At 40.1% G+C, this 24,613-nt stretch overlaps 1 protein-coding gene across 3 annotated transcripts in view; it reads left to right on the forward strand.

Moving 5' to 3' along the window:
• usp22 (ubiquitin specific peptidase 22) overlaps positions 1-24,613 on the forward strand; it is a 99,812-nt gene that overhangs the window by 69,500 nt on the left and 5,699 nt on the right. For all 3 annotated transcript variants that reach the window (XM_078240245.1, XM_078240246.1, XM_078240247.1), the window contains exons 4-10: positions 2,214-2,315; positions 14,771-14,940; positions 16,084-16,231; positions 17,801-17,906; positions 19,080-19,241; positions 20,593-20,719; positions 21,403-21,494. In XM_078240245.1, the coding sequence (XP_078096371.1) occupies positions 2,214-2,315; positions 14,771-14,940; positions 16,084-16,231; positions 17,801-17,906; positions 19,080-19,241; positions 20,593-20,719; positions 21,403-21,494 (907 nt within the window). The remainder of the gene's footprint in view (positions 1-2,213; positions 2,316-14,770; positions 14,941-16,083; positions 16,232-17,800; positions 17,907-19,079; positions 19,242-20,592; positions 20,720-21,402; positions 21,495-24,613) is intronic.

Raw genomic sequence — 24,613 nt, forward strand, 5'->3', positions numbered from 1 at the left:
TTATACCAAGTTCGAAGATTGAGTTTGGTTTTCTCATTGTTCAACCGAAGAAGCCGCCTTTTTATGTCATGTTTTCTTTCACTGTTTTTTCTAGCAAGAAAAAAGCTTTCTTCATAATTTTAAAGCTTTGAATCATACCAGTTACATATTTGTAACTTTCTAATGTGCATGTGTTCTTTTCAAGGTTAGCATGGCTAAAAGCTAACTACATGCTTTACTCCACAATCAGCCCCACCACTGATTTTTGTAGTATCACTTATCTATTAACATACAGTCCACTGCCTCTCCAGCTGTACCAATGCTTCACATGGATCAGGTGCCATCCACGAATAAGATCCTTTCATATTTATTGTTATATTCATTTATGTATTATTTGGGTTTTTGCATTAAAACCTGCATGCCTTGTCTGAATCTTTGTACATTTTCTCTTCTACTCATTACCTGCCATAACTTTGTACTATCCACTAATTTAATATTATTAGGAACATCATGATCCATATCAGTAGCAAATATTGTAAGCAGATCACTGTAGAACACAGTTTGGTCACTTTTTTCCTAGGCAAACTATAATTATTGTACACTTAATTTTTCTTTTTTTGCTTCACTAATTTTCAATCTGTCAACCACAAGCTGAGTCTTAACTTCCTTACTAGTCTTGTGTGCTGAGTTTCATTCAAGTAAGCTACATCTATTGGATTGGCCCTTTCAGCTACTTTAGCTGCCATAGATTTGTAGTATATGACTTGAATGGCTGCTCCCTGTGATACATTTGCTCTTTTCACCTGTAAACTAAGACTTGCATTTTTAAAATTTATTCTTTCGCAGGATATGGGTGCCGCTGGCTGAGCCAGCATTTGTTACCCATCCCTACTTGCTCCTTGAAGGTGGTTGTGAGCCGCTACCACCGTGAAGTGCTGCAGTCCAAGTAGTATAGGTACACCCAAAGTGATGTATGGGAGGGAGTTCTGGGATTTTCATCCAGAGACAATGAAGGAACGACAAAGTTTCAATTCGGAATGGGGTGTGGGTTGGAGGGGATGGTGTCAAGCTTCGAGTGTTGATAGAGCTGTACTCTTCCAGGCAAGTGGAGAGTATTCCATCACATTCTGAGCAGCTCTTTTTTATTTGTGTGCCTCAAAATTCGTAGCTAGTTGAATACACAGAACAAATATATATCTAAAACCTCTGGGGAAAAATCTGTCTCATTGGAGTAGTGGGCAAAGCAGAAGTGCTACTATCCTGCTTGTAATGTCTGTATCAGACCATGTTTATGAGCTGCTGCAGGACATAAGGCTTCCAAGCGATATTGGGTCCAGGTAGTAGGAAAGGATGGAAAAGGAATAAGGCTGCAAAAACTGCATGAAGTATATTCGGGGGAAAAGTAAGACGAGAGGGAATTGGACCTGCAGTGAAAGACCTCACTGGAATGGTGCAGGTTCTAGCCCATGGTAAGTTATTTTGATTTAAATCTAATAATAGATTGAAAAACGGGGTGAAAAAGAAAAGTGTATATTTATATCTTGGGATGACCTAACTTTATTTTTCAAATGTAGTTGTGCAAAGATTTCAGTCGAAGCATAATGCCAGCTACAAGATGCGTACAGTAGGCAGTGCCTTGTATTGGGACTGGCAGAGTGTCTGTCTGCCTATCCTTCAAAATATCACAGTGAATGGAATGGGCTTGGGTACTCTTGAACTAGCTTGTCTGCTGTGCACACACATTGCCAGAGTAATTTGTAGGTTGCCTATTGTGTGATTTGTGTAGGGTATACAGAACAAACATAATTTGACTCTCACAGTCCATGCTTGTTTATGCTCCACTCAAGCCTCCTCCATCTTCTCCGCTAAATCTACCATTATTGCCATGTATTCCCTTTTCTCTCATACGCTTGTCTAGCTTCCCTTTAAATGCATCTATTTGCTTAGCCCCTATCCAGTGGTCTGAAGGAGGGAATGATGTTGTGTTACGTGAAATTGCTGATGCAACTTCCATGATTTAACATTTGAATACTGCAGTTTTACCACAGTGTTCCATATGTTTGATATCAGCTCCCCAAAAAGAGAACTTTAATCTATATGGAACATCCCCTGTGGTGTACTAGTGAAGATTTATGTCCACCCACCTTGAATTTTTTTTTGCGCTTATGAAGAACTTGTGCATCATTAAACCGAATCTGATCATGTGTCATTAAAATTGAAATCTCTCTTGTTAGGGGTTGGTGAAAAGTATTCAACATGGGAACCAACAAAAAGAGAATTGGAATTACTACGGCACAATCCCAAACGTAGGAAAATAACTACAAATTGTACCATCGGTAAGTGAATTAAAGTTCTGGAAAAGCAAGGACCAGAAACTTTGGGTGACAACGACAATGGCTTGGTCAGTACATGAGTTATATTTATAATTATGGCAGGTTCAAAAATTTTTGTATGATAATATATGGTAGAAGCAAATCACTGTGTATTTCAATCTTTGTCATTTTTTTTTTGTTGCTTTTCCTGTGCATGGAATAACCCTTTATGATGGAAGAATCACCTAAGGACATGACAGGAACCCAGTGACCATCCTGTATTTGGAATTGTATGAAAGCTTAGCTTTTTGTATTTTAAGCAACAGTCTTGATTCTTGCTCAATGTCAGGAATTTGATATCCATTTGTCTTTTGTAACCATGGATTGTAATAGTATCAAAAAGCTTTATAAAATTTTGTTGAACTTGGCTTGTTTAGGTTTGGGATATCCATTGCTTGGTACCAAGCTGAATAATGTCCAATTTGAAAGATAACACTAAAATGGGTTTACCATCCTCCAGAATTGGAGACTTTGGCCAAAATCCTGGCCTTAATTTAATTTGCTATTGAACCTGATTTTAAAACATATGAACACGATCACCATTCTGGCTCTAATTGCAAATTCTGAGATTTTGAGGTACTTGTGGTTTTGGGACATAGGAGTTTAGGATTGTAAAGCCTAGTTTTTCCTCATAATCCATGTTGCAGAAGTAAACTGGAAGGGAAACAGACTTGAAATGCCAAAAAATCCTGACAATCCCATAAATCTTAAAATAAACATTTAGCATGTCAGTCAGTATCAATAGAGAGTGCAGGCAAGCTAGCGTTTTAGGTCAGAACAGTTCACATTGTTTCCAGGTTAGTACTGTTAGTTACTGTTGTTTAGCTCGCAATAAGCCAGGGATTCTGCTATTGGATTGAAAATGTTTACTGAATTTTTTGTGGACTGTTGCTGAATAGGAAACCAGGTTACAGATGTAACGCAGTTCTGGAGTCTGCACGTGACCTAATCCCTGAAGGAAGGGGTTTCTTTTCTGCTTTAATTTGACACCATGTGAAACATGACTGTAGAAATTGCACACCGGTCACAACGCAAAAAGGCTATTGAGACCATCCACAAACTTGATGGGCTGAATTGCCTGTTTCCATATTTTTATCCTGCACAACAAGCTAGTCCTAATCCCATGTGCTCATAGGTTCTGCTCCCGTTTCCTTCAACCACCTATCTAACTTGTTCTTCAGCGCTGATTGACATGGTCTCTACTTGAATCATTGTCTCCATTAGTCCTAAAATCTCTTGCCAGATATAAAAACCATGGAAATTGAGTAAATTTGCTTGATTAACCAAATGTTTACAATTTGCAAACTCTGCCACTATAATTGTTCATTGAATCATGGAATTTGCAACACAGGAGGTCCACCTTGACTGCATGCTCTAGCTCTTCTACTGGAGCAATACCCTGTGAATTCAATTTTTAAATTAATTTGGGGGATGGGGGCATCGCTGGCTAGGCCAGCATTTATTGCCCATCCCTAATTGTCCTTGAGAAGGTGGTTGTGAGCTGCCTTATTGAACCACTGCAGTTCCTGTGGTGTAGGTACACCCATGGTGCTGTTAAGGAGGGCATTCCAAGATTTTGACCCAGCTACACTGAATAAATGTTGATATATTTCCAAGTCAGGATATTGAATGACTTGGAGGGGAACTTCCAGTTAGTGGTGTTCCCATGTATCTATTGCCTGTGTCCTTCTAGCTGGTAGTGGGTTTGGAAGGTGCTGCTTTAGGAGCCTTGATGAGTTCCTGAAGTGCATCTTGCAGATGGTACTTACTGCTGCCACCATTTCGTTATCACTTTTTGCAACCTTTACAGCTTTCTGCTTTGAATACTTAAGACTTTGTATATTTAAAAAAGCAATTTGTAGTCTTTGCCTTGCCACCAATGACCACATGAGGTATTCTTTGAACAGTAAACAAAACGAAAAGTTTATTTATTTATTGTCACAAGTAGGCTTGCATTAACACTGCAATGAAATCAACTTCATCACTCCTAACTGGGATTGTATTTTGCTGTGTCGTTTTCCCAGAATTGTGCTTGGTTTGACTTCCATGGTGAGTGGCCTGCATATCATGGAGTGATGTTGCACCTGAAGGTCAAGAATTTATCACCTTGTGTATCAATTTAACTTAATTAGGAGTAAATCAACTAGCCCGGTAGCCCTGCAAATGGTGCATTGCTGTTAGAAAAATATCCCCAGTGTGGCTCTTGCAATGAGTCATCAGTTTCTACAATAAAATCAATGAACTTGGGTGGTGAGTGGTGTTTCTTGTTGGACCACTTGTAACCTTCAATTAACTGAAAATAAATAGTTTGAAGTTTGTTCTAATGCAAAGGGATATCGAAGAATCTATTTTGATTTAGTGTAGTTTGTGGCACGCAAATGATATTCTCTGTTAACTACTTAATTGTGCCATCACTGCCACAGGATGTTTGTTTTTGGTGAAAATGTTAAACACCAAAAGACGACTGATTTTCAGTTCATTTTGGATTGCAGTCTCTGCTTCCTTTATCTGCCCCTGCCACACCAAGAGTCAGAAGGGGAGAATCAGTTGTGAGAGAGAGAGGGTATCGAAGTTAAGCTTGTTCCAACCACTATGCTCACTCACTGTCATCTGTGATTCTTCCATTGTTTTCTTCTCCTCCTCAAAAATCAAACAATGACATTAATACCGCTAATTTGCAATCCATTTTCTGAAGATATTGATTCATGTCCTTTTAAAGTATCAATTTTCCCCAGATCAATGACTGGAACAGACCAAAACACACACCCACTGTGCCATCAGGGATGGAATATTCAAATTTCTCCCATGCAAATAATTATAGTTACTTGAAGCTTTTTTCACAATGCAGCCTTCTGAGCTTTGTACGTTGTTGTACAAATAATTTTCCATATCCTCATTTTTAGGTAGGAGTCCAAAACTTGTGTACCATACTCTGAACCTGATTTCAACATTGATCAATAGTATTGGGATAATATGTTCTGTTTGGTAACCTGATACTCTCCCAGATGCATGCTAGTAGCCTATTTGCTGTACAAGTAACTGGTTCATGCCAGCCATATACACTGAGAATGTGATCAATTATCACTCCCAAATTCTTTTTGACTTTGTCCCTGTGTTCTGGTTTGCATGTTGACCTTCAGAAAAAAGCCAGTGGTTGAATTAAAAGATATGGTCCACCTTTGGATGATTCGTGCATACCAGTTTGTGACATTTGTCATTACACAATGATTCCCACTGTCTAATTCTTGCTTGGTTTTTTAAAAAAATAATATATTTTTGAAAATTTTCCATTTTTAACAAATCCCCAAAATCTGGTACATATACAGAAAAAAGTTTAAAAATCAATCCAATTAGTTCGGATTATTCATTGTAATCAGCGCTTCACTTTGGACAGATAATGGAAGAATATTTCAGAAAGGGGGATGTTGGGATAACAGGATAAAGCCATGGGCACATGGCACAACGGTACATACCATCACTTGTAGGATAACAGAGAAGGCGCTACAAAGTATATGGAAAACCCTGTAGAGTTAAATGCAGCAAAGCAGAGCTTAAATCGGCATTCCCAAATATCCAGATAATGAAAGGATATCTGAAAGAGTGAGGAGCACCAGGCTAATGGCCACAATCACCTGACATGCTGTGACAATGCCAACTCTTGCATACAGGATAACAAAAACAGAGCTACATAACCTTATAGGAGTGGCTTGGATAATGCAGAGCCTAAGTAATTCTCACACAGTTTCCGCAGATTCTTTCCCACCAGGGAAACCTTACCCATCCTTTTCATAGAATTTCTACAGTGCAGAAGGAGGCCATTCGGCCCATCAAGCCTGCACCAACAACAATCCCACCCAGACCCTATCCCCATAACCCCAGCACTTGCTCTGCTAGTCTCCCTGACACTAAGATTGGCCAATCCACTTTTTAAAACATCTTTGGGCTGTGGGAGGAAACCAGAGGAAACTCATGCAGACATGGGGAGAATGTGCAAACTCCACACAGTCACGAGGCCAGAACTGAACCCGGGTCCCTGGCGCTTACCACTGTGCAACCGGGAAAAGTTGGATAAACTGAGGACTACAACAAATAAAAAATTAAAAGTTTGCGACCCTAATCTAAATGAGACGCGGCTCAGCAACATCAAAGTTTTTTTTTTTAAAAGTGAAAAAGATGGAGGTAGCTAGGAAATCTATTGGGAAGAAACAGTACAATATTTGCCTGGAACTGGAATAAGAGCATGAAATTGTAGGGGGGGAGGGGGAGAAAAGGGTTGAGAGAAAAAGCACAAATGGAACTCCGCAACTAATGTCAAAGAAATCTCATGTAATGGATGCTGTCAGTTTTGTGATGGGTGAGAGAACTGCTAGTCTGAGAGAAGTACCTCAAGGATTTGATCCATGGCACTCATGGGACATTCTACAGCATCTACTGCACTGTGCTGATGAAACAGGTATCATTATCAGCCATTATTGGAAATCCTCTAGCGATCCAATTGAATGGTCAAACTGCCAATCCTGTGAAAAACACATATGAGCTGGAGAAATTAGCATCCTGCAAAGAGGCAGAAACTGTCCGAGTGTGCTGTGGAGGACTTGGCAATGGATAAAACCCAAAGAGAGAACACAACTGTTGAAACAAGTTGACAATTCAGCAGAATTGTCTAATACATATAACAAGAAGAAGGAGGAAATGTTGAAAGTAGAAGTAGAGTTCGTTGCAACTGCAACAAAACAAACATGTCCATTCTCTGAAAAATGATGGATTCACCTTGGTAGAAACTAAAAGGATTGCAAAAACAGAGTAATGGTTTAAATAATAATTGTGATTCTTTGCGAGAGAAAGCTGTTCTGACAGATAACAAAAAACTGCAGTGGTTTCAGGGAGAACTCCGATGCGTTCAATAACAATGTTAAACTGACGAAAAATATCAGTCAACTGGAAATTTCTTGCAGAGCTGGAAATCAAGATTGGAATGCTGATGGAACAATGTTTACATAAGACAAATGGACTAAGAGTAAAACTTGCGCATTCTCTGAATGAGAATCAGAAACCAAGAAGGCCAGCTTAATTATTGGATACAAACAAAATCAGCTCCCAATTGAGTGAGATTGGAAAGGCAATAAATCTGAATTGGAACAAATTCGGAACCAGTTGAAAACTGCAATCATCATAGAAAACTCTTAACAAAAATAGGGCTGCAACTGGTGAAGATGAATGCGAAATACAGGTGGAGGAGAAAGCAGTTGCATTAAATAAAGAACTCTGGTCTAAGCAGGTTGGTTGATGCAGAAGACGCAAGGAAGAGATTGGGAAATGAAACCACTCGGTTAAAGATGTGCTAGAGAGGACTAGACAGAGCAACAATTCAGGCAGAGCAGGAATCTGAGATTACATGCCAGAACCAGGTTTCTGAATTGGTCACAATAATATAAAAGCACAAGAACCAAGATGATAACATGGTCGATGGGAAACATGCTAGGAAGAGAGAATTTTATCAGACCACCCGAGTACCAGAAATAGAATACCATGGCCACTTCCTTCACGAGTGACAAACAGAGTTTGTGAATGAGCTGTCAAGATATAAAACTGTTATATTACAATGGTCGCACCTGCATGCATTGTAGAATAAGGTGATCGACAGAGAAAAGAAGCAACAGTGGATTGGAAAGTGACACTGTCTGCAGAGTATATAGTCCTTGGTCAGCGCACAGTCTAGAACAGAACTTGGAAAGCAGCAAGCCTGTATAGAAAAATCCCATGCAAAACTATATTTGGAAATGTGCATAATTGAAGCTTTCTAGAAGAAGGGCTACATTAAATGCAAGACTCGAGATCCCTCCATTGAACAATTGCTGCATCGATTTACAATTGTCCAACTTGTGTATAATGTTTATTTAGAATGTGGGTTGAATAAATTGATTTTGAAGATTGTATAAGAAAGCTAAAGGGGGAGGGATGTTGTGTATGTGGTGTCTCAGTACAACAAAAGTGAGTTACCTGACTTGAGGGACCAATGGAAACAGAGTGATCTTACCAGAGGGTAAAGTCCTCTCTCAGACAGAATCATGTAGGCACCATAAGGCATGGAGCCTAGAGCTGCAACCCTCCTGTGTCAAGTTTCTCATCAATAAATACCCTTTCTTCCGAACAAAGTCTGAAACCTCTTGATGACATCGTAACAGGTGTGCACCAAAATGTCCCCCCAGCACCAGTTGTTCTAAGGGGATTTTCCTCACCTACTGTGAGAACTTCCAGGGCCATACACTAGCTCGACACTGAACCGCCTGTCCAGCTCCCTGCTGTGGCACTACTCATATTATCCATAATTGAAGTAAAGGATACCATATAATTTATAAATGTAAGGATTATAAGACAAAAGAAGGATAGGTATCACATAACCCTGGTGCCATACAACCTACCCAGCATACACCCCAATAAAGTGGAGACCTCCTGCCAGTCTACAAGGCAGCGAGATATTTTGTGCTGCAAGCAATCTTCAGAATACGAGAGTACTAGATTTGAATTTGAAACCAGGCCAGAAGCAAGGTTGGCAGACCCTTTCATCCACCCCGCTCCACCAGCATATAATAAAATGGAACGCAGGCAGTGTAATATTTTAGGCTAGAATCTCCTCCGTTCCACCACAGGAGCACACCAGCGGAGATATTCCATCACAAATAAATGAAAGACCCTGGTTTCCAAAAGATAATAGAATATCAGGCGCAATTCACCTCGGTGCTCATACATGATCGCCCCTGTCAAGATAATAATCACAAGATCAAAGAAAAAACAACAAGGGTAACAGTTCGGGATTAACAATGAGCTGCAGGTTATTACAACCATCCATGGAGCTTGACAGGATTGTTGAGCGACATCAAGGATCCATTCAAAGTAACCCATGGCATTGACACACTATCCAGCTCGGGTTTTCCAAACTAACCAGTATATCTGACATGCAGCTAATCCTCCCAAATACTGCAGGCGGGTCCCAGCTGAGAAATTTGATAGGGCCAGCATTTGTGGCCCATTCTTAATTATCCTTTAATTGAGTGACATGCTGGATCATTTAACTATTGCCCCTTTCTTCATGGACTATGTAAATCCAATTCTAGAAATTGTGACATCAGGGTAATTAAACATCATGTATCATATCTCAAGAAATCAAGTTGCCTATTCGAGTGAAGTACTTCTTGTCCTTTCGTTCTTGGCATCTCAGAAGCATGGCGGTGTACATCCACCATGTTTCATTTGTAGCTCGAGTGATCCATTTGCGATGTTTCTTGTATTTATATAAAATATTTGTTTTCAACCTTTTCTGCTACTTGTTTAATATTTTTCTCTGTTTCTTTATCCTTCTCCTGTGTTATGCTAGCTTCAATCCACTGCCCTATTTATCTTTATGTTAACAAACTTTGAGTGAAACCATTCCACCTAAACACTCCTTGTACTTGCATGTTTCCTAATATATGCTAGAAATCTGAAACACACCCCTCTACTTTAAGGGCTATTCCAGCAGAGAGCCACAACCACAGGAACATACCTTGAAGTGCGGAGCCTGCAATTTCATTTAATGTTAATTCTTTCACCTGATGTGGACAGTGTTGATACGGCCAGCATTTGTGGCCCATTCCTAATTGCCCTTAAACTGAGTGGCATGCTGGGTCATTTCAGAGGGCAGTTATAAGTCAAAGCACATTGCTGTAGATCTGGAGTTGCATGTTGGTCAGAGCAGGTAAGGATAACTAATTTCCTTCCCTGAGAGACAGTGAGCCAGCTGGGTTTTTATGACACTCCAATGATCGTTTTATGGTCACCGTTACCGAGACTAGCTTTATATTTCAAATTTTATTAACTAAATTCAAATTCCACCAGCTGCTGTGGTGGGATTTAAACTCATGTCCCTGAAGCAATAGCAAGGGCCACTAGTTCAGTGACCCCCCCCCCCCCCCCCCCCCCAAAACACTCCTGAGGGGTGCATGATTGTGAAATCGCCCTATGTGGGCATAAACACATGTTGGCCTATCTGATCTGTTTATTGTGCTGTCAAGGCTTTGCCGTAGAAGGAGATGCTGATGGGGTTAGGTGAAATAGGATGGGAAGCTCCTGTGGGCCATAATAATCAAAAATGGCCTATCTTTGTGCTGTATATTCTATATAGCACATAACGTATGCAGCTCACTCAGAATCCCTTCCTACTTTGTTTACTGATTCCTATGTGAACCATGATTTCTGAAAGTTTTCCCCATCCAGTATATTATGTCCCTTATCCACCAAGGGGCTTTACCGCCATTTGGTGCTTCCGGTTTCAGTGCAAACAGTGTAATTTGTCCTAGTTATGGAATCCTCTGTACTAACTTCTGCCTGTTTTGGGGATAGTGTTACTGTTCTCCATGGGTGTCTCCTAACTCCATGCTGTTGCTCTCGCCATCCCTGTATCTCTATCTTATCCTCTGTCTTGACTATCAGGAAATGTCAGTCTGTGATCTGGAGGAGATGTAGGTCAGTTATTTCCAATGGTGGGATTGTTAGATTGGATTGCTCAAGTAGAGAAGTTCCTCCTGCATTTTCTGTTTCCTCCCCACCCTGTCTACTGTTCCCCTGCCATCCTTTCCACCTTTCCCCACCACCGCCCCCCACCCCGTGATGGGGGAAATAATTATCTGTCACACCTACTCACTATATTGCTGATTGCAGATCACTGAAATCACCTCTGCAAAAGTCAGTTACTGTTAAATTTGAAATAAAAGTAGAAAATGCTACAAATACTCAGCAGGCCAGGCAACATTTACGTGGAGCGAGAAACTGTTGATGTTTTGTCAGAACTGGATTACACTAAAGCCTGCTGGCTGCGTGCAGTCAACATCTTTAACTCTGTGATTGAGATTCTGGTATGATATGTCTATTTATGCTTGTGGAGAGGTAAACATGTTGAGCATGCAGGCTGCTCACTTCCTATTCATTCTCCTGTTGAAACTTATGAAATTTTAAATTGTCACAGAAGCCTTTGATGTCTTGTGGAATTGCTGCTCCCTGTCAACTGCTGCAACCCCCCAAACTGCCAGTGTGGGGCAGCACCTTCTTTATGGCTGCTAGAATCTGCCAGGAAATAGCAATAATAACTTGAAGCCAGTTAAGCTAGATTTTAAGAGGTATACAGATCAGTGACAGGATGTAAATACTGAAATTTTACTTCTTGTTAAAATATGTTTTAAATAAAAACAAAGTGTAGTAGCCTTCATTGCTATCTAATGTGGCCTGTGATAGATAATAGAACTACTACTATGAAAAAACTGCAAGTGCAGAATAAAGTTGAAGGAGACTGGCATTTTTACAGACCGGGTAGACACCCTGTTGGAAACATCAAGGTACAAACCCATGAGGAGTGTAAGGAGTATCATCACTTATCCATACAACTCCTTTAAGTTGGTCTTGTGCTTTTTGTTTTTGTTTTTCTTTTGTTCTTCCTTCTTTTTGTTCCAAAAAGACTAAAAATTATTTGATGCTCCTCCAGCATCAGTATATTGAGTTGGCTGTTAGCAAAAAAGGGGAAAGAATTGACTTGGCATATATCAAAAATAATGAGCTTGGGGGAAAAGCAAAAAATAATGTTTTTAAAGAAAACTGAATTCTCTGCTACAAACTATTGTACAAGCAGAGCACACAAATTCTCAAATAACTTGGTCAGTTCTTTTGAAAGAGAGTAATTGTAGGAAGCGTGCAAGAGAGTGGAACAGCCCATGTGGCTTTTGATACGCATTTGACAGATGAATGGCTGGTATGCTGTAACCCTCTTGAGATTTGAGTATGCAAAATATAGTTTTACATTCAATACTCATTTTGAAAAGCTTGTGCCTCGTTGCTCAAAACTCTTGAGACCTGCACATGAGCAGTTGTGAAAAAGCAAAGGGAATTTCTGCAGATTTGACTTGAGTATCCTGAATGATTTCTGAGAAGCTCAATGCTCTGCAGGGTTGTGCTATTTTCACAATGTAATTAGACACTTCCTTTTGATTTTTAGCTTTGAGATGCAGCTCCTTGTCAAGGTCACTGCAGAGCTGTGATCGTTTCAGTTTTTTCATTCATGGGATTTGGGTATTGTTGGCAAGATTAGCATTTGCTGCCCATTCCTAATTGCCCACTTGATCACATTTTGAAGCCCTTGTCCCCACTGGAACTACTTTTCTCACTCTAATCATTCTCTCGGTACACTCCTCATTTCTTCTCCTTTAAACCCAAGATATGCAGACTTAAATGTCTTTACACTAGTTTAATTACTCATCATCAGATCAGGCTAAATTATTGAGTGTTATTGGGCAATGCTCTTCGTCGCTGTTCAAAGATCATCTAGGAAGACAAAAATAATACCCAACTTTTCTTCACAAACCATTTTAAACCACCTTCCCCTGCCTCTCCACCCTCGCCTTGAATAAGGAGGAACTCGTGAAGAATTTGTAGACCATTTTAGTTACAAAGATTGTGCCTATCTGATCAGCTGCTTCCCTCCTTTCCCAATCCCACTGGGCCTAAACTCCTCCTGAGGTTACCCATCCCTTCGCTCTGAATTTGCATTATTCTCTAGTTTCTCATCCTCCTCATGCCCTCTGAGTTTATCTTGTCAATAATGCCCACGTCTTGTTCTCTATACATTTCCTACCAAACTGTTGACAAATCAACTTCCCTTCCTGGCTCCATGTTAGCTATATTTGTGGTTCTTCTCAGGTACTGATCTCTCTCTCTCTCTCTCTTTCTCCCCCTTTCAAATTTGCCAACTACATGTCGTCACAAAGAAATCTTAGCCCATTTGTCATTATAAACTACTGCCCCATCTCGAACCTTACTTTCTACTCAAGCCCTTGAATGAGCTGTTGCCTCCCAAACCTATGCCTGTCTTTCTCTGAATTTATGTCTGAATCCCTTCAGACAGGCTTCTGCTCTGTGATACTGAAGTGTCTTTTACCAAAACCACAAATGACATTTGCATGGCAGTTTTGAAGAAGAGTCATATTGGACTCAATGTTAACTCTGCTTATCTCTCTGCAGATGCTGCCAGACCTGCTGAGTTTTTCCAGCATTTTGTTCTTATTTATCATAATAACAGTGTATCTGTGCCAAAGGTAGATGATCCCTCTTTGAATTGTCTGTAGTCTTTGAGATGGTTTGCTGAAAAATTCTGCTCTAATGCCTCCAATGCCATCCAGCTGGGTGGAGTTGCTCTTGTCGGATTACATTTTTATCTCTCTGGCTGTAGTCAGAGAATCACCAGCTGTAGCTTCCACTTCACTCCTGCATTATCATCTCTCGTGTCCGACAGGATCAATGTATCCTTGGCCTCTTGTCGCCATGCTGCTCTTGGCGACATCCTCTAAATGCAGCGTCAATTCCCACGTGTGCTGGCGATACCATCATCTTCCCCCTCTTCTGTCTCTGAATTGTCAAACATCTCATTTAACATCCAGTACTAAAGGAACAGAAATTTCCTCCTAGTAAATATTGGGAAGACTCGAGACATTGTCTTCAGATTCCACCACAAACTCTGTTCCCAAACCTGGCTGAAGGGATTCGAACACAAATTCAGAGAAAGGCAGGCATAGGGAATTCTATTCCTCCCCTAGCAATTGTCAGGCTGAAAGACTATTCACAACCTCAGCGCCAAGTTTGATCCTGGAGGTGAGCTTCCTACCTCAAAGCCGCACCATCATGAAGACCAGCTTAAGAGGCTAAACATTGGAGAATTGCAGGGTTGGAGGAGTTGACAGAGCTTGGAAGGGGCAAAGCCATGGAGAGATTTGAAAACAGCCGTAAGAATTTTAAAATGGAGATGTTGGGGTACCAGGAACAAATGTAGGTCGGCGAGCGTGGAGCAGAATTTGGTGCAAATTAGGACATCAGGAGCAGTGTTTCAGATGATTCAAATTTGTGGAGATTAGAATGTGGGAATCCAACCAAGTGGAATAGTTAAATCTTGTGGTATTGGTGAGAATTTCAGTAGCTGAGCTGAGGCAAGGAAGCGCAGAATGTTCCAGAGATTGAAATAGTCGTCTTGATGGCGTGAAGGATGGGTGAGTATAAGTTACTCAGGACAGTGAGTAGTGGGCTTTAGGGATCCATGGTGGCACTGTTGCAGTTTACTGTCTGTACGTAAATGATCTGGATTTGGGAACTGAGTGAATGGTCTTAACACCAGAATTTTATTGACTCAGTACTCAAAATAATCACGAGGTTGCAGCAAGACCAGTAAATGCACTGCTTGGCTAGTGCAGTCTTATTCTTGCTGAGCTGCAAAATTGCAGTCTTAAATAGAACATTTTGGTCTTTTATACAAAGTGTATTAGGTTTAACATTTACAGCAGATTGTACCGAACATTAAAGAAATGCTACGTGCTTTCACTTTATGACTTCACTATTCTCTGTTTCAGGTCTCCGAGGCCTAATAAACCTAGGGAACACCTGCTTCATGAACTGCATTGTCCAGGCACTTACCCACACTCCACTACTCCGGGATTTTTTCCTTTCTGACCGACACAAATGTGAAATGCAAAGTCCCAATTGCTGTCTAGTCTGTGAAATGTCTAGGCTATTTCAGGAGGTGAGTGGTAATCAGCAGAGTAATGCAATGCAAGTTGCTGTCTGCAATTCAATCTCCCAAATTCCTGAACCCCAGGTGTGAAGCTGCTTCTGAAGGATGCAAAGTACACTCATGAAGTGTGAGGAATGGCATTAAGTCCAAAACTCACTGCACAAAATCCATTTGGATGTTTGAATTTGAAGTGCCTTTTTGTTCTTGTGCAAATTTCTTAGACTTAAGAAAAATTAGCTGAGAACATATTTCTTTGTTCTGGCAAAGGATCTTTACTTGAAATATGTAACTGTTCCATCTTCCCTCTTTCAGATGCTGATTGGTTTCCAGCATTTTCTGTTTTGAATTCCGTTCCCAGTGTTTTTACCTTTTTAAACTCATAACCCAAATTGCACTGGATTTAATTTAATTTAAAACTAAGAATACATCTTGCATTACATGTGCTTTTCCTATACTCATTTAGATATCCTGTGCAAAATGTCAACCACTTTTTTACATATTTGTCAACAAAATAACTCAATCATAGACGTATTTCTTGAATTGCATTGAAAGAGCTTAATGTATCCAATCACAACAGGAGAGGGAAATGTCCCCCTTATAAGGCACTGACCGAGAGTGGAGTATAAGGAAAGGTTTCGTCTGTCACCTTCCTTTCAATCACTTGAAACATTAATACCTACAAAATAAGCAGGATACAAAAAATGTTGGTCTGTTTTTTACCAAACTAATGTTGTACTCTATCAACTGGGAGATTTTCCTTTTGCAGCCTCAGAACTTTTTTTCCTGAGAGACTGTTCACAATTTCATCTTTTTCACAAGAGTGCTTGTTCATGGTTTGCCAGATCTTGTGAAAATGAAGCATTATTTCCCCTCAATGTAGCCCACCATCTAGTTACTGAGGTTTGGACTCCCTAAACCAAATGTGCTTGCAATAGCTAGTTACGGATGGCTTCTTTGTCAGCTTGTTCTCTATACTAGCTAAAAAATCAATGTCTTTACTGTATATTGCAGCTAAAATGTAAGCATGTTTAAGTCTGTTTAATCCCAATATTCTGATTTGTGTATATTCAAAGATTGATTAAACTACAGTGAGAATGGTGAAGTGGATTTCCATTTTCTCAGAACAAAAATGTTTATTTTCCTTTCATACAGTTTTATTCGGGGTATCGATCTCCACATATTCCATATAGGTTATTGCATCTGGTGTGGACGCATGCACGGCATTTAGCAGGGTACGAGCAGCAGGATGCACATGAGTTTCTGATTGCTGCACTAGATGTTCTACATAGGCACTGCAAAGGTATGGACCAATGAGAGAGAGCTGTTATCAAAGCCTAGGTCTTTGTTGTCTGTGAACTTACTCTCCTCCTCCTCCTTCACCCCCCCCCCCCCCCCCCCACCCCTGCAAGACAGTCAGATAGCTTGGTGAATTTTACCAGGAGTTTAAGAAAATTCAAGTGTCCTGGCCCCTGATCAAAGTGTGGTTTTCTTTGTTTTTGTTTTGTAATAAAGTTACATTCTGCATTCAGTGTTTTAGTTTGGTGGATTGTTTAATGCTACTTTCAATGTGAAGGATTACATAATTGGAGAAAGAACTAAAGCTGGAGGCACAATTGTCCATGTTTGAGTGAAGGAATTAGAGGATGCATAAGAGACTAGAGTTGGAGCAATACAGAGTTCTTGAAGGGTTTTAGGCTCTGGGAGGGGTGGGTTACTGAGGTGAAGCCACAAAGGGATTTGAACACCAGGATTGCTTTCATCAGAACATAAGCAAACAACAACAACTTTTCACACATGCAACTTTTGTATTAAATAATGGCACCATTACATCTGTTTGCAATTCCTGTACTCATGTATGTGGAAGTCTTGTGCAGTGGTGGTATACCTACCTCTGGGCCAGAAGCTCGGAGTTCAAGTTCTGCTCTAGGGCATGATGGCCACAGAAGGGGTTTCATAACCAGTTTCCGGGTCAACTGTTTTACAAAATGCAGCAGCAAACCACTGCAATACTTTGCAGTGCATAATTATGAACCAATTCAATTCCCATGGTTGCCAATGCTTTCTTAGAGCATGGTACGTGAAGGAGGAAGTACTTGTGTACAAGTCATTGGATGGAAGAATAGTAATGTCAAATTCCATCACCAAGCTGTGGAATGTAAAAATAATATAGTAGGCTCAGTCATGTAGGTATTTCTTTCCCTGAATTGTTTCAGCATAGGTCTAGTCAAGACTGCACAGACTCTCATAACTGAAGTCTTGGGGGTGCAAACTTCTCTTTCTGCAGCCAAGCCATCAGATTGCCTCATAAATTTTGCTTGTGTGCAACACACTAGCAGATTTCACCTCCAAAAAAGGTTTCCATATCCATTCCTACTGCCTGAAGCTTCAATCATTTCCCAGAGTGAGATTATGTTACTTTATCAAAATAAAGGCCCAGTGAAAAATTAAATTTCTTACCAATGTTCCCTCTAGAAAGCGCAGCAATCCAGAATAGCACAGAACAAACAAATCACATGCAACCATTGTTCCCTTGAGATGCACATTTGGTGCATCATACTTACAGGAACTGTGCATTGCAACCAGCAGACTGCAAACCGGCGAATCTACGGGAAACATTTGTTTCTGATCGCATACAAAACTGAAATCTTTTATTTTGGCTCTTTAGGGCAGGCATTTAGCAATTACCCCTCAATCCTTTACCAGGCAGAAGTCTTGGCGAATATTATCCATGCTATTGCAAGTCATATTTGAAATGACTAGATTGTAGTAATTGTTTGTATATTTTTTCTGTGTTTTAAGTTCTGTCTTGACTTTTAACATCAATTCAAGATTTCGCAGTAGGTTTTTATCACACTTTATTTTTGTATAGGTGACGATAATGGGAAGAAAGCCAGTAATCCAAACCACTGTAACTGCATTATTGACCAAATCTTCACTGGGGGACTGCAGTCTGACGTCACTTGCCAAGTCTGCCAGTAAGTGAATTACTTTTGTTGCAGGTTTGTAATTGAAGCCTTGTTAAACCACCTGGTGGTGTGGAAAAAAACAGCTTTGTATTACTAATATTCACCTCTACAGTTATAACTAGAGAGGGTTAGAAGAATTCTGTCTTCATTAGTAAAAGCAAAAGTGCTAGTTTTAGTATCTTTCACAAAGTGTTTTTGTTAAAAAACACAATCCCAGGGTAAAAATACCATTCAAATCATCGACCCTGCCCCACCCAGAATCCATGATTGTCATTGATTTTCTGTCCCTCACCCAATCCCTTTTTTGTTGTATTAAAAAAAGTTACAAAATGTAATTCCAATCCTCCTAAATGCTCAAAAGATATTTATCTTCTACCTCTATGATCCTTGCAGTCTAAAGATCCAGGGCACTTATTTCAAAACCGCCAATAAATCAAATGCTTCGTAATACTGTACCACTTTGCATTATTTATGCTGTCTAATTGAAATGACTGGATAAATCAATTTTTTTGTCACAAAATAAACAACCTTGAAATTATAAGAAGTCTTAATTGAAACAATTTAATTGTTGACAGCGCAGAGACCATCCCTTGTCAGTATGTTTTATATTGCAGCTATGGGCTAAGTCTTTCAATCTGCATTATCTTTCTCCCATCTACTGTTTGAAGCACTGCTGTGTTTAGCTTGAACCCACTTGCAAATTTTTCTGTAGCCAAGCATAGTACTGCAGAATAACTAAATAGTGATTAAACTTTATATGAAGGTACAAACCTGACTAAAACCAAACAAAGCAGCAATTTTGCACAAATGCTTGAGCCAGAGAGATGTGCACCTGGTGCTAAGCTATTCATGGCTTCTTCTTTGTTGAAGAAATAAGCTAAGTCACAATTTGGCCAGATATATGCACCATTAAATCTGCAGTAGATCCAAAGAGTTTTTGGGCTTCTAGCTGTTATTATGATTCAGTCATGGACATGAGATTAGGATTATTACTTGCGTGGTTAAATATACCACCATGAACTGGGTTGAATTTTACTTTTACTTTGTTGTAACTCGTATGTAGCAGAAGATTATTGTTCCTTCCATGACATCCTAAGTTGAATTGAGCTGCTTCTTGCTGATGGGACTGCATCTGATCGCTGTGCGTTGCTATGACCATGTGATAATTTTTTGTTTCTTCAGTGGTGTCTCCACTACGATAGATCCTTTCTGGGACATCAGCCTGGACTTACCTGGGTCTTCCACACCATTCTGGCCCTTAAGTCCAGGCTCTGATGGAAATGTTGTGAATGGAGAAAGCCATATGTCCTCTGGAACCACCACACTTACAGACTGTCTACGAAGGTACTTTCTGATACAGGTTTTCAGTGTTAGAGAATTTGAACTGTGTAGATATACACAGCAATATCAATGTGGCATATATATCATGTCTGTTTATATAGTGCAGTGTTTCAGCATAGTTGCAGAATTTTAATCCTAAATGATTTGTTGAATGGAATAATCTTTAGCATGTCATTTTAAAGTGTTTTTATAAATGTGTGGAGTGGAGGTACAATTCTGCCTTGTCTTTAAACGATTTTGTTACTGATCACTACCTCGTTCCTTTTCTATCTCTGTAACCACTTTCAGCCGTACTGTGCCCACTCACTTGAGCTCTCTGACTCACTTTTTTGCGTTCCCTATGATTGGTGGTCATGCCTCCAGCTGCCTAAGACTCCAAGTTCTGAAACTCCCCCTCTTCCTTAAACTTGACCGAACTTGGTTGTCTCTCCTAACTGTAGTACCTACTTTGGCTTATATCCATTTTTAAATTTGCCTTCATAGAGGCACATTGGGCCATTCTTCTACTTTAAAGGTTCTACATAAACTTCAGCTGACAGTGATACAAATAAAGGGGTGAGAAAGAAAGCATTCAACCAGTGCCCATGCTGACCATCAAATTTTCCACAATTTATTTTTTTAAAATCAAAGTCATGACCATCTGCTGCCAATAAGCATATTTTGTTAATACATTGCAATTTTATATTTAAAGATTCATATCCTGTAATCTTCCTTTCCTGTTTCTACTTTAAACACTTCAAGTGAATTTTGAAGCTCTGGATTGATTTCAAAGTGATCTATTCTTCAGATAGTTGGTGCTGCCCCCACACCCCGACTTGAGACCCATAATAGCCTTCAGCAACTAACATTTAATCACATAAATGTTATTGAATGGGAAAAGGATAATTTGGGTTACACAGAAACTAGAAGCAGGAGTAGGCCATTCGGTCCTTGGAGCCCTGGTCCACCATTCATCTTGATCATGGCTGATCATCGAATTCGATATCCTGATTTCCCCCCCTTCTACTCATATCCCTCGATCCCTTTAGCCTCGAGCTATATTTAATTTCTTCTTGAAATCGGACACTGTTTTGGTCTCAACTACATTCTGTGGTAGTGAATTCCACATATTCACCATCCTCTGGGTGAAGACATTTCTCCTCGCCTCAGTTCTAAAAGGTTTACCCTTTTATCCTCAAACTATAATCCCTAGTTCTGGATTCCCCCACCATTGGGAACGTTCTTTCTGAATCTACCCTATCTAACCCTGTTAGAATTTTATAAGTTTCTATTGCTTTTCCTTTTTAAAGATTCCATTACCTGGTCAATTCTGTTTACTATATTATCTGTGTTTTTTCACTAATTCTGTCCCCAGGTTTACAAGGCCTGAGCATCTTGGAAGCAGTGCCAAAATAAAATGTAGTGGTTGCCATAGCTATCAAGAATCGACAAAACAGCTTACAATGAAGAAACTTCCCATAGTGGCCTGTTTTCATCTCAAAGTAAGTTGAGGCTTCAGAAACTTACATTGACTTCTATGGATGCAGTCAGCGTTCCACAATCTGCAGCTGAATTGTTGGAGTAAAATAAATTTGTGTCTCAAATTGAATAGCTTGTTGACATCGCAAACATTCGCACTTGAAGAATAAGGTTGTTAAATATAATTTACCAACATTCCTTCTGCACTGTAATAAAGTTCAAACAAAGTAGTAACATCCTTCACTAACCATTTGAGCTATCTGTGTCCTAGGAGTGAGTGGCTCAAAGTGAATGTATGATTAAATGTTCAGGACTTTCGGTCTGTGTTTGCCAGAAGCAATTTTTGCTTTTGTTAATGCAATGTGCTGTACTTTTTTAAAAAATCTATTTTTAAATGGAAACTCTTGTACTCCTAAAGGTGTTGCACATTAGAAGGAGACAATACATTGATCTGCTGAGTTACCAAGGAAGTGTCAGTGGTTTTCTGGCAGTGCTTTAGCCAGTGTTGGCCCAGTGTGACTGTGCTGTAGCTGGTGTGGACCTGAGTTTGGTGTGCAAGTGCCGGCTTTATGCCTCAATATCAGCACAATCCCGAGAGGAAAAATAGTGTCCAGATCTGTTGCCTATGGAGTAAGAGTTGAGGATGTTTGAAATTGGGGTAGTTGCTGGTAAGAGAACCAAACTGACTCTGATTCTACTTGTGTAGCGTTTTGAACACTCGGCCAAGTTACGGCGAAAGATCACTACATACGTCTCTTTTCCACTGGAGCTGGACATGACGCCATTCATGGCTTCCAGGTACTTGTATTTTTGTATAATTATGTATGAGATCATCAGGGAAAGAGGTAAAAGAATGACTATTCAGTTTATGTAGCATCTTTTTGTGTTCCGTGTTCCCAGCCAAAAGAATACTTTGTGTACATCAAAACCCTGCAACAAAATAATAAGATAAATAGTTTTGGTGATATTGGTTAATGGGTGAATACTGACCAGAACACCAGATGAAGTCCTTGCTGTTGATTGGGGAAAAAGTGCCGCCAGATCTTTAATGACTACTTGAAAGGGCACTTGGTACCTTGGTTTAATGTTTCATCCAAATACCGCTCTTGATAGTGCATCACACCTCCATACAACATTGAATTGAGAGCCTGGGGGAGTCTACCTTTTTGATTTTGCAAATACTATCACTGAGGCAAATTAGTATTTTAAAAAGTGGGTGATATAAGTTTGACTTGTAAAAACCCGTAGACTTGTAGAAGGAGAACAGATTAAATTGAGGTATTCCTTAAAAAGAATGAGATAGTAGGGGAATTTGATGTAATGACTCTGATTTCAACGCCTTGGATTTGGGGAAAAGGAAGAATGTATTAAATCTAGGAAGAATGAAAATGATAAAATAAAGGTAAGAAAAGTTGTAACCATGGTTAAATTTGAAGTTCTAAGATGAATTACAGATGGTGAACCTTTTATTGTAGCAATCTGCAAAAGCTTGCTACTTGTTGATTGTGTTCACAGGAACTATCGGTACTGCTACCCAGTGTCTGCATTTCTGTTAAATGTAGAGTAAGACTTCTACAACCGTGATCTCCAACCATTTTAAACACTATCACTTTTAGCTTCAAAGTGCAGCATGAGATCTACTCTTAAAACTTTGACTTTACTAAAACCCCTAGAATGTACTTAGTGTGACACACTATCTGCGAGTGCTGTGAAGTTTGGGTTGTAGTTTGAGATGGCCAGTCTCGTACAGTCCATCAGATGGGCATCTGTGAGATGATTGTGATACTTGAACTTGATGACTTTCATCTGGGAAAAAGCCATCTCAGAGGTATGTGGGACCAAAGTTGGCCTTCATCTTGAGTGCACGCGATGCCAGAATCATAGAACCCTACAGTGCAGAAGGAGGCCATTCGGCCCATTGAGTCTGCACCGACCACTATCCCACCCAGGCCCGATCCCCATTTACCCTAGCTTGTCCCCCTGATTCTAAGGCGCAACTTAGCATGGCCAATCAACCTAACCTGCATATCTTTGGACTGTGGGAGGAAACTGGAGCACCCAGTAGAAACCCACGCAGACAAGGGGAGAATGTGCAAACTCCTCACAGACAGTGACCCAAGTCGGAATTGAACCTAAGTCCCTGGCGCTGTGATGCAGCAGTGCTAACCATTGTGCCATCCTGCCGCCCCAAAAGAGGGTACTTCTCTCTCTTTACAAGTCCCCAAAAGCCTTTGTCCTTTGACCTAGCTTTCAGCTGTCATTTTGCATGGTGATTATTTCCATGTCAAGTCCACTGCTTTGTTCAAATAACTGCCGAAATGTTGTTGTCTGTTCTCCCGATGTCCACTTGAAGAAAACGATTTGAGACAAACATCATGATTTGTTCCATTTTATCTAACTCCTGTCTGTTAAATTCCTTTTCTAATTTGCTCAGGTGATCACAGAATTTGTTTGGATGGAATCCTTTGTGTTTGACCTGTTATTGAATATACTCCAGATTTGAGAAATGCTCAGGAATTTTGTTCTTTAACTGGGAGGACCACAGGCCCAGTTTCAACTTGAACACATTCACTGTACTGATCATGTGTGATGAGTCTCTATCTCTCCCATGCAGTTCACGATTCAGCTTATCAATTTTGCACTTGTGCCTCTAAGAAACGCCAAGTCTAACAAACACGCATAATCTGACAGCCCGCTGTACACCTCAATTCTTGATTTAAGAAAGGTGACAATTTCAGGGAGCAGATCTAAAAACCTCTGGAGGACTTTTCCTCGACTTAACCACCTCATATCTGCATGAAAGATTAGCTCACTATAAATGGCATCAAGCTTACCGAACAGGCGATGTTGCAGAGCTCTGTCTGGAATTGAGTTGATGATCTTGACGCCAAACTGTTTCATGATTGGAATTTTTTTGTCAGTCACATACCTTTTTAAATTCATTGTGGACAAGCTCATCTTTTGTCCTCTCTCTGACAAAAGTGAGCGAATCCTCCTTTGTTGCATCTTTGTTTTTGTCCACATGGCATTCAATCCTTAAGGAGTGTGCCTTTAGTTCATGGTGATAAAAGGGACTTGGTTTCATTGGGATTATGCTCTCCACTTGGCGTGCTGACTCTACTTATCACTGGACCTCTGCTGGAGCTAAGACCTGGGAGGCAAAGGCTGCAGAGTAAAATGGTAAGTGAGCAGTAGCAGACAGTGGTTTATGGGCCTGCTGTGCCAGTGATGGGAAGATCTGGACCCATGCCCATCAAAATGTTTCACTGCCTAGTATACCAAAGTGAGCTGTTGGCAAGTGTTCTGTGGACATTGTCCTCTTGGAGGCGGAATGAAAATACCCAAATTATTTTCACTTTGGTCTGTTCCAGATGACAGAGTCTGTCTGATGGATTTAAAGCCTGCGTTCTAATCCGTCACAGCATTTTTCCCAGAAGACTGTTGGTACATGATGGATAGTGAAAAATTCAGTTGGTTTGAAATGGCTACTGGGTTTCTTGCTGCAATAAAAACAAAAAAATGCTGAAAATACTTAGCAAGCAAGTTTGGTATTATATGTGGAGAGCGAAACAGAGTTAATGTTTCAAGTCTGTGAGCTCTCAAACTTCTCTATGTCAAGGCATCTCGGAGGATTTTACAGCCAATGAAACAGTTTTTGAAGTAAGTCACTGTTATAATGTAAGAAACATGGCAACCAAATTTGTGCACAAGGTCTCACAACCATCAATGGAATAATGACCTGATAATTTGTTCAATTTATGGGGATAAATATTGATTATGGCCGTGACCTTGGGAGAACTCTTTCTTTCAGTGCTTCAAAACAGCGCTGTCTACCTGAAAGTGCAGGCAAAGCCTCAGTTTAATGTTTCATCCAAAAGGCAGAAGCATCTCTAGCACTCACCAGAACAGGAGTGGAT

Source organism: Mustelus asterias, chromosome 23 (assembly GCF_964213995.1).
Source record: "Mustelus asterias chromosome 23, sMusAst1.hap1.1, whole genome shotgun sequence".
Classification (NCBI taxonomy): domain Eukaryota; kingdom Metazoa; phylum Chordata; class Chondrichthyes; order Carcharhiniformes; family Triakidae; genus Mustelus; species Mustelus asterias.